This window comes from Neltuma alba, unplaced genomic scaffold, assembly GCF_004799145.2.
Source record: "Neltuma alba isolate B1F8T4 unplaced genomic scaffold, ASM479914v2 tig00004335_pilon, whole genome shotgun sequence".
Classification (NCBI taxonomy): Eukaryota; Viridiplantae; Streptophyta; class Magnoliopsida; order Fabales; family Fabaceae; genus Neltuma; species Neltuma alba.
In genome coordinates, this window is record NW_021633662.1 from 4,167 (window position 1) to 15,099 (window position 10,933).

Consider the following 10,933-nt stretch of genomic DNA (forward strand, 5'->3'; position numbering starts at 1 on the left):
CATCAATAGGATGCCTTCAAAAACCCTCAAATTCAAAACCCCATTGCAAATGTTGTTTGAAATCTATCCCTTAATACCTTTAGTAAACACGGTCCCTCAAAAGGTTTTTGGTTGTGTTGCCTTTGTTCACAACATGCATGGTAATAAACTTGATACTAGGGCTTATAAATGCATTTTCTGGGGTTATTTAGCAACTCAAAAGGGTTATAGGTACTATTCTCCCACTCTTAAAAGATATTGTGTCCATGGATGTCACCTTCTTTCAAGAACAATCCATTATCCAAAAATGTCTATTCAGGGGGAGAATTTTGAGAGTGAACAGACTTTTTTGCCCACTATACCTAATCCCACACTTGAAACAGAAACAACCACCCAAGCACCTTGCCTTGGACAAATTCCTGAACAACCTGAACAACCTGAATCCCACCAAAACATCCAAAACAACACTGAACCTGAACCTATTACAGATCCAAAACCTGAATCGAAAACTGATAAAACACCACCAAAATGTTGAGCCTACACCTATGAATGGCAATACTATGGATGCAGTAGATACAAATGTAGGGGGAGCAAAGCAACACAAGAAGGAGGTCTTTACCTATAAGAGAAGGCTAAAACAGAATGTCCCAAATGCTAAATCAAAGGAATCTGACAATGACCTAGAAGAATTTGTCCAAGTTCCCATGCTAGAACATGATTCTACCCCTACTTCTAAGATCTGCCCATAGCCCTATGGAAAGGCAAGAGGTGCTGTACGAAACATCCCATCTGCAATTTTATTGGATATGACAAATTGTCACATAAAATGCAGGTTTTTGTCATTAAGCTAGATGAAGAAAAGCTACCAGAATATTTCCATGAAGCTGTAAAGAACCCAAGTGGAAAGAGGCCATAAAGGAGGAGCTAGATGCACTGCAAAAGAACCAAACCTGGAAACTGGTTGATTTACCACCAGGAAAATCAACAGTTGGGTGCAGGTGGATATTTACCAAGAAATTCAATCCAGATGGGAGCATCAATAGATATAAAGCTTGATTGGTGGCTAGGGGGTAGATAGAGGGAATAGACTATCAGGAGACTTTTGCTCCTGTAGCTAAATTTAGTACAATTAAAATTCTCCTCTCACTTGCTATAAATTTATATTGGCTCTTACACCAATTGGATGTCAAAAATGCCTTTTTAAATGGCGATCTAGTAGAAGAAGTTTACATGGATGCTCCTCTTGGCCTAGAAAAAACTGGTGGAAAGGTATGCCGACTTTATAAATCCCTTTATGGTCTAAAGCAATCACCTAGAGCATGGTTCGAGAAATTCTCTAAAGCTGTCAAAGCTTAAGGGTATTATCAGTGCCAGGCTGAACACACTATGTTTGTGAGACATAATCCTAATGGTAAAATGGTGATACTAATAATCTATGTAGATGATATTGTGATCTCAGGTGATGACTTGCAAGGAATACAACAATTGAAGACATCTCTAGCAACAAATTTTGAAGTAAAAGACCTAGGAAGTTTGAGATACTTTCTAGGAATGAAAGTTGCTCGCTCAAGCAAAGGGATAACTATGTTTTAGAGAAAATATACCCTTGATCTACTCAAGGAAACCGGCATGTTAGGAGCAAGTCCTGAAGATAATCCAATGTTCCCTAATTTCAGGAATATGTTGGAAAATCCTAGAGAACTAGTTAATGTTGAAAGGTACCAAGGTTTGGTGGGCAAGCTTATTTACCTCTCTCATACCCGTCCCAACATATGCTTCCCAGTCAGTGTTAAGCTAGTTTATGCATCAACCTGGAGAGGTACATGCAAATAGCATACAAAATATTGCACTATCTAAAGCTAGCACTAGGCAAGGGCATTCATTTAGAAAAGGACGGGCAAGGATCTAGAAGTATACACTGATGCGGGCTATGGAGGAAAGATGATATGAGATCAACTTGTGGTTACTTTACCTACTTGTGGGGGAATTTGGTTACATGGAAGAGCAAGAAACAAAATGTTGTGTTTAGAAGCAGTACTGAATCTGAATACCGTGCAGTAGCACTTGGTACATGTGAAGGTATTTGGATCCAAAGGCTTATGACAGAGCTGAAAATTAAAATGGATCCCAAGATGACACTATATTGCGATAACAAGTCTGCAATCTACCTTGCTAAGAACCCTGTGCATCATGATCACACTAAGAACATAGAGATAGATAGACACTTTATTATGGAAAAACTTGAGTTAGGGCAGGCTAAAATAATTTATCTTCAATCAGGTGATCAAACAACAGATTTGCTGACTAAGGGACTACCTAGTTCCAAGTTCGAAGTGTTGTGTCGCAAGCTAGGAATGATAAATATCTATTCACCAGCTTGAGGGGGAGTGTTAGTGTAATAAGCTCCTAACTTTCAGGGATTTTATTCTGCCATTAATATTATTCCCTTCCCCTCATAGTAGATTTATTATATCTTGTAATTATGATAAAATCTCCTTAATCATAGGCTAGAATAATGGGATATTATAGCTGTTTGCATCCCAAATATACTATTTATGTAATGGGCATTACCCATCAAGAATAAACAGAATTTTTCAGTCTCTCTTTGTTCAGTGCGAAAGCATTGGTTGAGAAAAGACGCTTACCCTATTAGACTTTAATGGTGGAGTTGTTGCTGTATTTGAAGTAGGAACTTGTTCTTCAACAATTTCATTTGTTGATATCTTAGTACTCTGTACAGTTCATAAAATATGAATAAGTTCTTAAAGAAGTTCAATTAACCAAGCAGAAAGTCTTTTATGAATTGAGGAAAAAGCTCAATGAAAATACAAAATTATTATTATTATAAGACACTTCCACTTCTACGTTGCTGCATATATAACTGAAAAAAAGACTGAATACACACACACAACGGTGAAAGTATTAATTGAGAATAACCCTTACCACATTTGAGTTAGATGATAGAATTGTAGAGAGCTTTTCTTCAACAATTTCATTTCCTGATGCGTTGGCACTCTACGCAGCCCATAAATTATAAATATATCAGTTTCTAAAAGGGTTAAAATAAATAAAAAGCATATAATATATTAATTAAAAGAGAAATTGTTTGTTGGTATAAAATTTGACAAATTTGCGGTGCCGTTGTTAGCCATTTCCTTTGATAGTTCGTTACTCTAAGCATTAAAACAATGGTATAAAAAGAAGATAAACTGAGCTTTGATGTTATTAATAACTATAATAAATTAAATTTCAACACACAACATGAAAAAAATCTTTATTTATTTGGAACAAATGGATAAGACAATGAGGTAAGAGAGAATTCATTAGTCAGTTTCTTAAGTATGCTTAGTCATAGGAAAGTATAAACACGTACATTTTCAAAATTTGGAGAACCATTGCTCTGTTGGGGCATTGCTGAGTCATTTCCAACATCTTGTGGTCCCTCTTCTTCAATCTGAACAATAATAGAATATATACATTAGCTTACTATTAGAGTCAGCTTTGATTCCTAGATGTGCATCAGCTACTCGTACAAACTCTTGCATAAATTAAAAACAAAATCATCGCCATTAAGCCCTTTCCACTTCTGCATTGCTACATAACTGAAAGATGATCAATGAAAATACAAGTGAAAGCATTTGTTAAGGAATGAGTCCCACAATATTTGAATCAGATGACGAAGTTGTTGCTGCTGTATTCGAAAATAATTTGTGTTGAAAATTGAGTTGCTAGAAAAGTTCAGTTCATAAAGAAGCAAATCTTACATCTATTGAGAGAGAAACCTTTTTTCGTCAATGAGGCAGAGTAATTATTATGAACCATAAGTTTGTACCTCTGTCAAATTTGGCGAACCAGTTTTCTGCTTTTGTATTGCGGAGTCTTTTTCAACAGCCTCATTGGATGGCTCTTCACTCTAAACAACCAATCACAAAAAAATATAAAGAGAGATCAATTGAGTTGAAGTGTCCAATAAACTTTGTATATCCTGGCCCGCAAAGAAGAAAAAACCGTTCTAGATGTATTAACATCCTGCTAAAATTGGGGACAGAGGGAGAAGAAAAGTGAGAAATAAATTTGTTGGCTTCTTTAAAGTTTGTTGATTATAGAAAAGTATAATGTATGTACATCAGCTTGGTCTTGAGTACTACTGCTCTGTTCTGATATTGTATTGTCTCTCTCACGAGCTTCCTTTGATTCTTCTCTTTTTCTCTAAGCAATGATAATAAAGAAATTAACGAGTTGAAATCATCAAGAAAAATAGTAATATTAGCCCACAAAATAAGAAAAGTAGGAGAACTATTGAATTTCTACCAAAATTAGTAGAAGTCTAGCACTAACCTCATCGGCCCAGCTGTAAATAATATGGCATGTGTAGACGAAGTCATGGTCATCCTCAAAGTTCCTCTTTTCTTGTGTCAACGAATAATTGACATAATTAGATACTGCACAAGCAAAACCACAATTTCATTATTATTAATATGAGAAGAAATCATAATAGCAGTTAGTGATTTCGATTAACTACGTATATGTGAATACTTACTCTCAGAGGAGCCGACATTAGTTGAAGGGATATTGTTACAATCTTGCACAATACGGATTTTCACAGTTTGGAAATCAATTCCATGGTAGATAGTGTGAAGACTTGGTAATTCTACCAGTCTTAGTGCAAGTAAATTTGGAAGCACATCTTTGATGACCAACTCTTGTGGCGCACTCTGCTTCCATTCAAATACCTGCGCAAGCTCAGGGGCATCTTCTATCTCCAACAGCAAGAGACATGGAAGTTTAGCACATGTGGAGATAGAGAATAGGCATTTCAACTTCTTACAGTGCTTCGCTCGAATTCTGCATAGCTTTGGGAAACATGGTTGATGCAAATCTAAAGGATGTTTCTGATTCTCTTCATCATCCTCAATCATGCTCACCAGCTCTTCACAGTCTGATATAAATAGACTTCTCAATTCTGGTATGCTTCTTGTGGTAGATGCGGATAGTATGAACTTCAACTGTTTGCATCCTACCAATGTTAGCCCGGAAAGGTTCCTAAAGCTCAAAGAGTTTTTAGATCCCACGTAGATGTCGCTTAAATCAGGTAACTCTTGCAAGTTCGAAAGTGCCTTACCTTTCTCCTTGAAAGATAATGCCTGTAAGCATACAATTGAGGTAAATTAGTATTAAAGAGTGCCTTTAGTTGATTGATTATAAACTTGAGAAGCAGACTAGAAAGAGGTTTACCTTTCTCCTTGAGATATCTTCTTGTCTTTTGTGTCCACCAACCAAGAAATCTATAAAAGTTTGGGCAAGCTGTAGACATCCTTCAATTCTAATATATTCTAGATGTAATACCTCCACGTAATAGTTTTCTGTGCAAATACTAACCATATTTGGTAAATCTACAAGGTATACTGTCTTCAAGGCCGGGAGATTAAGTTTACTCTGAACATTATGATTCTGATCAGCATGACATTCTCGAAATACGTATTTCATCTTTTCTGCCTTCTGGATGCTCACAGATCCCAACTCCCTAAAGTCTTTTGAATAAAAAGCTGGGAATACATATTCCAAATTGTTACAGCTCCAAACATGAATTTGCTGTAAGTTGGGAAAGATAGAGTGCACATTCAGATGACCCTGACTATTAGCCCCCTCGTCTGTTATTATATGTTCCAGCATGTCACACCACTTGACATACAATGTTTCCAAGAACTTCAGTGACGAGGCAATGGATATGGTAAAGAGTGACGTTAACTTGGAAAATCCAGTTATCTCAATCTTTCTCAAATTGGATTGATATAATGGTAGTGGAAAATATCCTTGAGCTGTACTTGGCACGTGCTTTTCTTTGGATGTCTTGGTTAAATACAAACATGTGAATTCTTTTTTTCCTTTTTCCTGGTAAACACATATGAATTCTTCAATAAACTAATAAAGAACATTTTAATATGCTATTATATTTTAAAAAATAGAAAGTACTTTGTTTGGTTCTATACAGAACTTGTGAAACCAATGAAGAATTCAAGAGAAATTTTATTTAGCTTTTCTATCAATATATATATATAATTTCTCCCCTAATTTTTCTCATATTGTAAATAAAGAAAATGCTAGCTTTAGATATAAACTGAAATTTCCCTCTTTTACTTTTCTATTATTTTCTCTTTAAACAATTAGCTACAGGCCACAATTATATATTTTAATCCATATAACGTGAACTTCCATATTAAAAATTATCATTAAGAATATAAATTTTCAACGTTCTAAATACTTCAGCAAATGAAAAAGTGAAGTAATGAGGAAAAATTTAACAATATAAATGTTTTAGAATGGAAGTCAAATGTGAAAAAGTAACTTGCAAGTAACACGGAACATATTTTGAGACAAGTCATCAAAATCAATAATACATGTGTTTAAACACACAAAAAGCTACGACAAGTACAAATCTTTACAAAATAATAAATTTGATCTACTTCGATATTCACAAACTAAAAGAACTAGTTGGAAAAAGGTTTACCATTTTCTTTGAGAGATCTTCTCTTTTTGGCGCTTCAACGGATAAGTCCATAATAGTATTTATGAGAAGTTGTGGGCAGTTTTCCAAATCTATATCTTGTAGAGATAATGCTTTCACAGAATAGTTTTTGGTACAGATACTAACCATATTTGGCACATCATGAAGGCATAGGCTTTTGAGATTCAGGAGGTTAAGTTCGATATGAACATTATGCCACTGATTGGAATGACATTTTCCAAACACATATTTCAACTTTTCAGCATTGAAGACTTCAAGCTCCTTTAAGTTGGAAAAGATATAACAATCATTCATATGATTGTAAACATGCCCCTCATCTGTTACTATATGTTCCATTTCACCACATTCGCTAATTGTCAATTCTTCCAACAATTTCAATGATGAGGCAATGGATAGGGTAAGAAGTGACTTCAATCCAGAAAATCCCTCTATACTCATCTTTCTCAAATTCTTGTATGGATATAATGGAGGTGTAAAAAGTCCATCAGCTCTACCGAGATGTTTCTCCTTTAATGCCTATGTTACATTAAAGTATTCGTCAATATGTTATTACATTATCAAATTGCAATCACGGCAACAAAAAAAAACGTGAGAGATAAGTACCTGAGTATGGCCCAGTTGATTGCCCTTGAAAAAAGATGGTTCATCTATACTTAAGGCACTTGCTTTTGAAGATAAACAGCATAGAGGGTCCCATGATTTCTGCACTTGGGAGGGTTGTGGGAGATAATGTTCTGGATAGATGTTGACGAATTTTGGTACGTTTGCAATATATATTTCTTGTAGTAAGGGGAGTATGATTTCTTTTTCGATTTGATACATTCCTCCCTCCTCTAAGCATTGTCCAAATATGTATCTTAGCTCATTACAACCATCGACTATCACACTTTCTAGCTCTTTGCAAGGAAAAATTGGAAATATAAATTTCAATGCATGACATTCTTCAACCTTGAAAAACTTCAATTTCGGGAACATCAAGTGGTGGATCTTTTGATTAGGATCTTGATGATCATCCACTTCCTGCTCTATTGATTTCACATCATCACTTATTAGGCATTTCAACTTTGAGCATCCCTCTATGTGTAAATTTTCCAATTGCCTTAGACTCTGAGCTGCAGATAAGTGGAAAAGACATGTCATTGAACAAGCATTTAATGCTATAGACTTTAGATTACTTAGCTCTAGCTTGCCCTTCAATAATGTGCCATCTAGTTCACCACAATCATTTAAGTCTAGCTTCTCTAGTTGCTTGAGAAAGTCATTAGGAGGATGGCCATGACATAATTCCCTCACATGCATATTATAAAGTCGCAGCTCAACTAAGTTGGAGAAGATGGTTGCATTAGATTGAATTCCACTTGTATTGATGAGGCATTGTATTGCAGGCCAAGATTCCAAAGAAAGCCTAAGCAAGTCATTCATGCCATCATTTTCTTTAGGATGAACCATGTCAGGAATGAGATTTGCCCATCTTGCTTCATTACATTCTGTTAACTCGAGAATCTCTGCTCTTGCTACTAGGGATTTGATTGTGCTTTCAGACAAGATCCCTTCTAAATTGGTTGAACTGAAATATCTCTTTATTGAAGCATCCAATTGAAAAGAACGCTGGAAGGAATAGTTGCCTTCTACATGATATATTCCAAATTCTTGATGGAGATCTATAATTTTAGAAGGCTTTGGATTAATTTTAAGAGTGTCATGATTTGAAACATAATACAATGCTTCAAGTTTCGAGCATCTCCCAATCACTTCAAATGGGTTATTCTTTTCGATTGAACAATCTATGAAGCCTAGCAACCTCAGTTTCTCCAGTTGGCTAACTTCATTTGGTAATTCACTAATTGAACAATTTGTCAACTCAAGAGTTTGGAGTTTTTTTAGGTTTTGCAAAATAGATATATCACCCAACTCCCAATTTGCTAGGGATAGTGTTTGGATATTTTCAAGTGAATGAACTGATTTTGGTAGTGATAAGTGCAATTTTCTCCCAAACTCAACCTCGGAATACAAAAGCAAAACTCTAAGTCCCTCCATGCCTCCAAAGAATGTGTCAGGAGCTTCCAAAGAACGATTTGCATTTACCCATGCTAAAAGAACCTCAAGATTGTCGCTCTCAAAAGAGTTGAAAAAGTCATCTATCATCCAGGATGAATATTTTATATTCTCCTTCAATTTACTTTTAGAATCCATGATTACTTGAATCTTTGCATCTCCTATATGTTGGACCACATCACGAATCACATCGTGCATCTTTACACATCCTTCTTTTGCAGTCAACAATAAAGCAGAACGTACGAGTGTGGTTTTGATTGAAAGCACTTCACTTCTTGCTTTGTAGTAGCTGCCAACATTTTCAGAAAGCCCTAAACCTATAGCAATTCTGCTTAAAAGCTCTATAGGTATTTCATAAGCTCTTGGGAATAAAGAACATATCAGGATGAGGTCCTGAGCTCTTGTATCTAGACACTTGAAGCTTATTTTCAAAGAATTATAAAACTTTTTTGCTTCTTCATCATTATTCCCATGCCTTAAGGACGAATCTTTTTCTATTGCTGCAAAAGCATCCTCCCATTCATTTGGATCCCAGTTTCTAAAGGTTCTTGCTACTGCCACAACTATGACTGGTAAGTTTCCACACTCATTCACAACTTTTGATGCCAACAACTTCAATTTATTAGGACAATCCTTCCCACTTTCAGTGGCGTGATGTAGGAAAAGATTCACTGCATCTTCCTCAAGTAAGACCCCTAGTTTAATGGTCTTTTGGCAGCTCATTCTTCTACAAACTGTCTCATAACGTGTGGTTAGCAACACACAGCAACGACCTTGGGTACGAATGCCATGGTGAATCCCTATGTTCTCAAGTTTGAGCTCTTCCCAGACATCATCAAGTATTATGAGTACATTTCCAGCATCAGCAATTTGGATCCATATTTGTTCTGTTAAATCCTTGTCATTCTCTAACTTCAATTCCAATTTCTTTGCAATTTCATCTCGAATCTTTTTTTCATCAACAGGGTTGGGCACTTCAATAAAGATAACTTTATCAAATGCCTTTGAATTTTCAAATTCCTTCCCAACTGCTTTTGCCATTGTGGTTTTCCCCGATCCTCCCATCGCTTGCAATCCAATCCTATAATTATTGTCATCTTTCAGCTCCTCCCTGAGTTGTTCAAAAACTGAGTTTCTACTCTTGAAATGCATAAACTCTTGTGAATAGAATTCCATGCCGGGACGTTCAGCTACATGTGCAACTTGTGAAAAGTTCTCAGCTTTCTCCATCATTTCTGCCATCTCTTTAGTCATGCTCTCTAATTCCTTCGCGAGTAGACACTGAGAAAACCAATCATTACAGAAACCAAACCATTTCTTTGGTCTTGTTGCCGGTTTTATAAGGTCGTTGGCTTTTTCGACCCAGCGGTTAACTATAGGATCAATTTGAGTCTCATTTCTTCTTTTGGCTTCACTTATCCTCACGTCCACACTCTCCACTGCAGCTGACAAATCTTTTTTTTTCCGTTCAAAGTCAGCTGTATATCTCTCGTAACAACACAAATATTGAAGTTCCTTTGTTACTTTATCTACCAATATATCGGCACATTTTATTGCAGCAGCACTGCTAGCAGCGTCACCGGCCATCTGTGATACATAATGGGATTACAATTGCAAAAATAATATGACAAGGGAAAAAACATTATTTTATCATTAATATGGAAAAACAAAAGAGGAAGAATATGACAAGGAATAACTGGAAATTTAATTAAAAAAGAATTGGGTAACGGGCAGGTGCGAAATTAAAAAGAAAATTAGGATAAAATCTGCCGTTAATATAAATTTGAAACAAAAAGGAGAGGAAAATAAAAAATATGTAAAAATATATGTTTCTTTTGTGACTTTAGTTGGTTTAAATAGAAATATGTATAAATATTACTTAACTTGGTTAATTTATTAAGTCAGCATAATATCAAAACTCATATATAGTCGCATTAGTCTTCGCACATCATATAGGTGGGCATATTAATAACAACGTGGCACCATAATACCATTCGTTTTCACTTCAGTCTTTATATTTTTGGACGATGGAGCTAGTAAAAATGGTTGTATCTGGTTCTACTTTATAGACTTCGAAAATCCTAAAACTTAAATATTGATAATAAGCTAAGTTCAGCCAAAATTTAAATATATGAGAAGTATAGGGTTAAATGTATAAATAAAATTACATATCGAGTATAAAGTATAATTATGAAAAAATACTTAGAAATTTGAGAAAAATCAAGAAAAAATTTGAAAAATAGTAAAGAGGCTCTTGAAATATCTTTTGAGGTTTAGAGAAATTATTTAAGGTGAAATACTTCAAAAATATATATATTTGTCAAAAATACCTATTTTTGAGTGAAATTTTAAGGAAATAAAAGAGAAAATAAC

General features: G+C 35.2%; 1 protein-coding gene across 1 annotated transcript; it reads right to left on the bottom strand.

The window, feature by feature from the left end:
* Positions 1 to 4,275: 4,275 nt before the first annotated feature.
* LOC114744336 (uncharacterized) lies at positions 4,276 to 10,147 on the bottom strand. The gene is made up of 5 exons (XM_028932507.1): positions 7,109 to 10,147; positions 6,488 to 7,021; positions 5,215 to 5,871; positions 4,520 to 5,123; positions 4,276 to 4,421 (listed from the first exon to the last, which is right to left on the bottom strand). The coding sequence occupies exons 1-5, from the start codon at positions 10,145 to 10,147 to the stop codon at positions 4,276 to 4,278; spliced, it is 4,980 nt and encodes a 1,659-aa protein (XP_028788340.1).
* Positions 10,148 to 10,933: the final 786 nt, after the last annotated feature.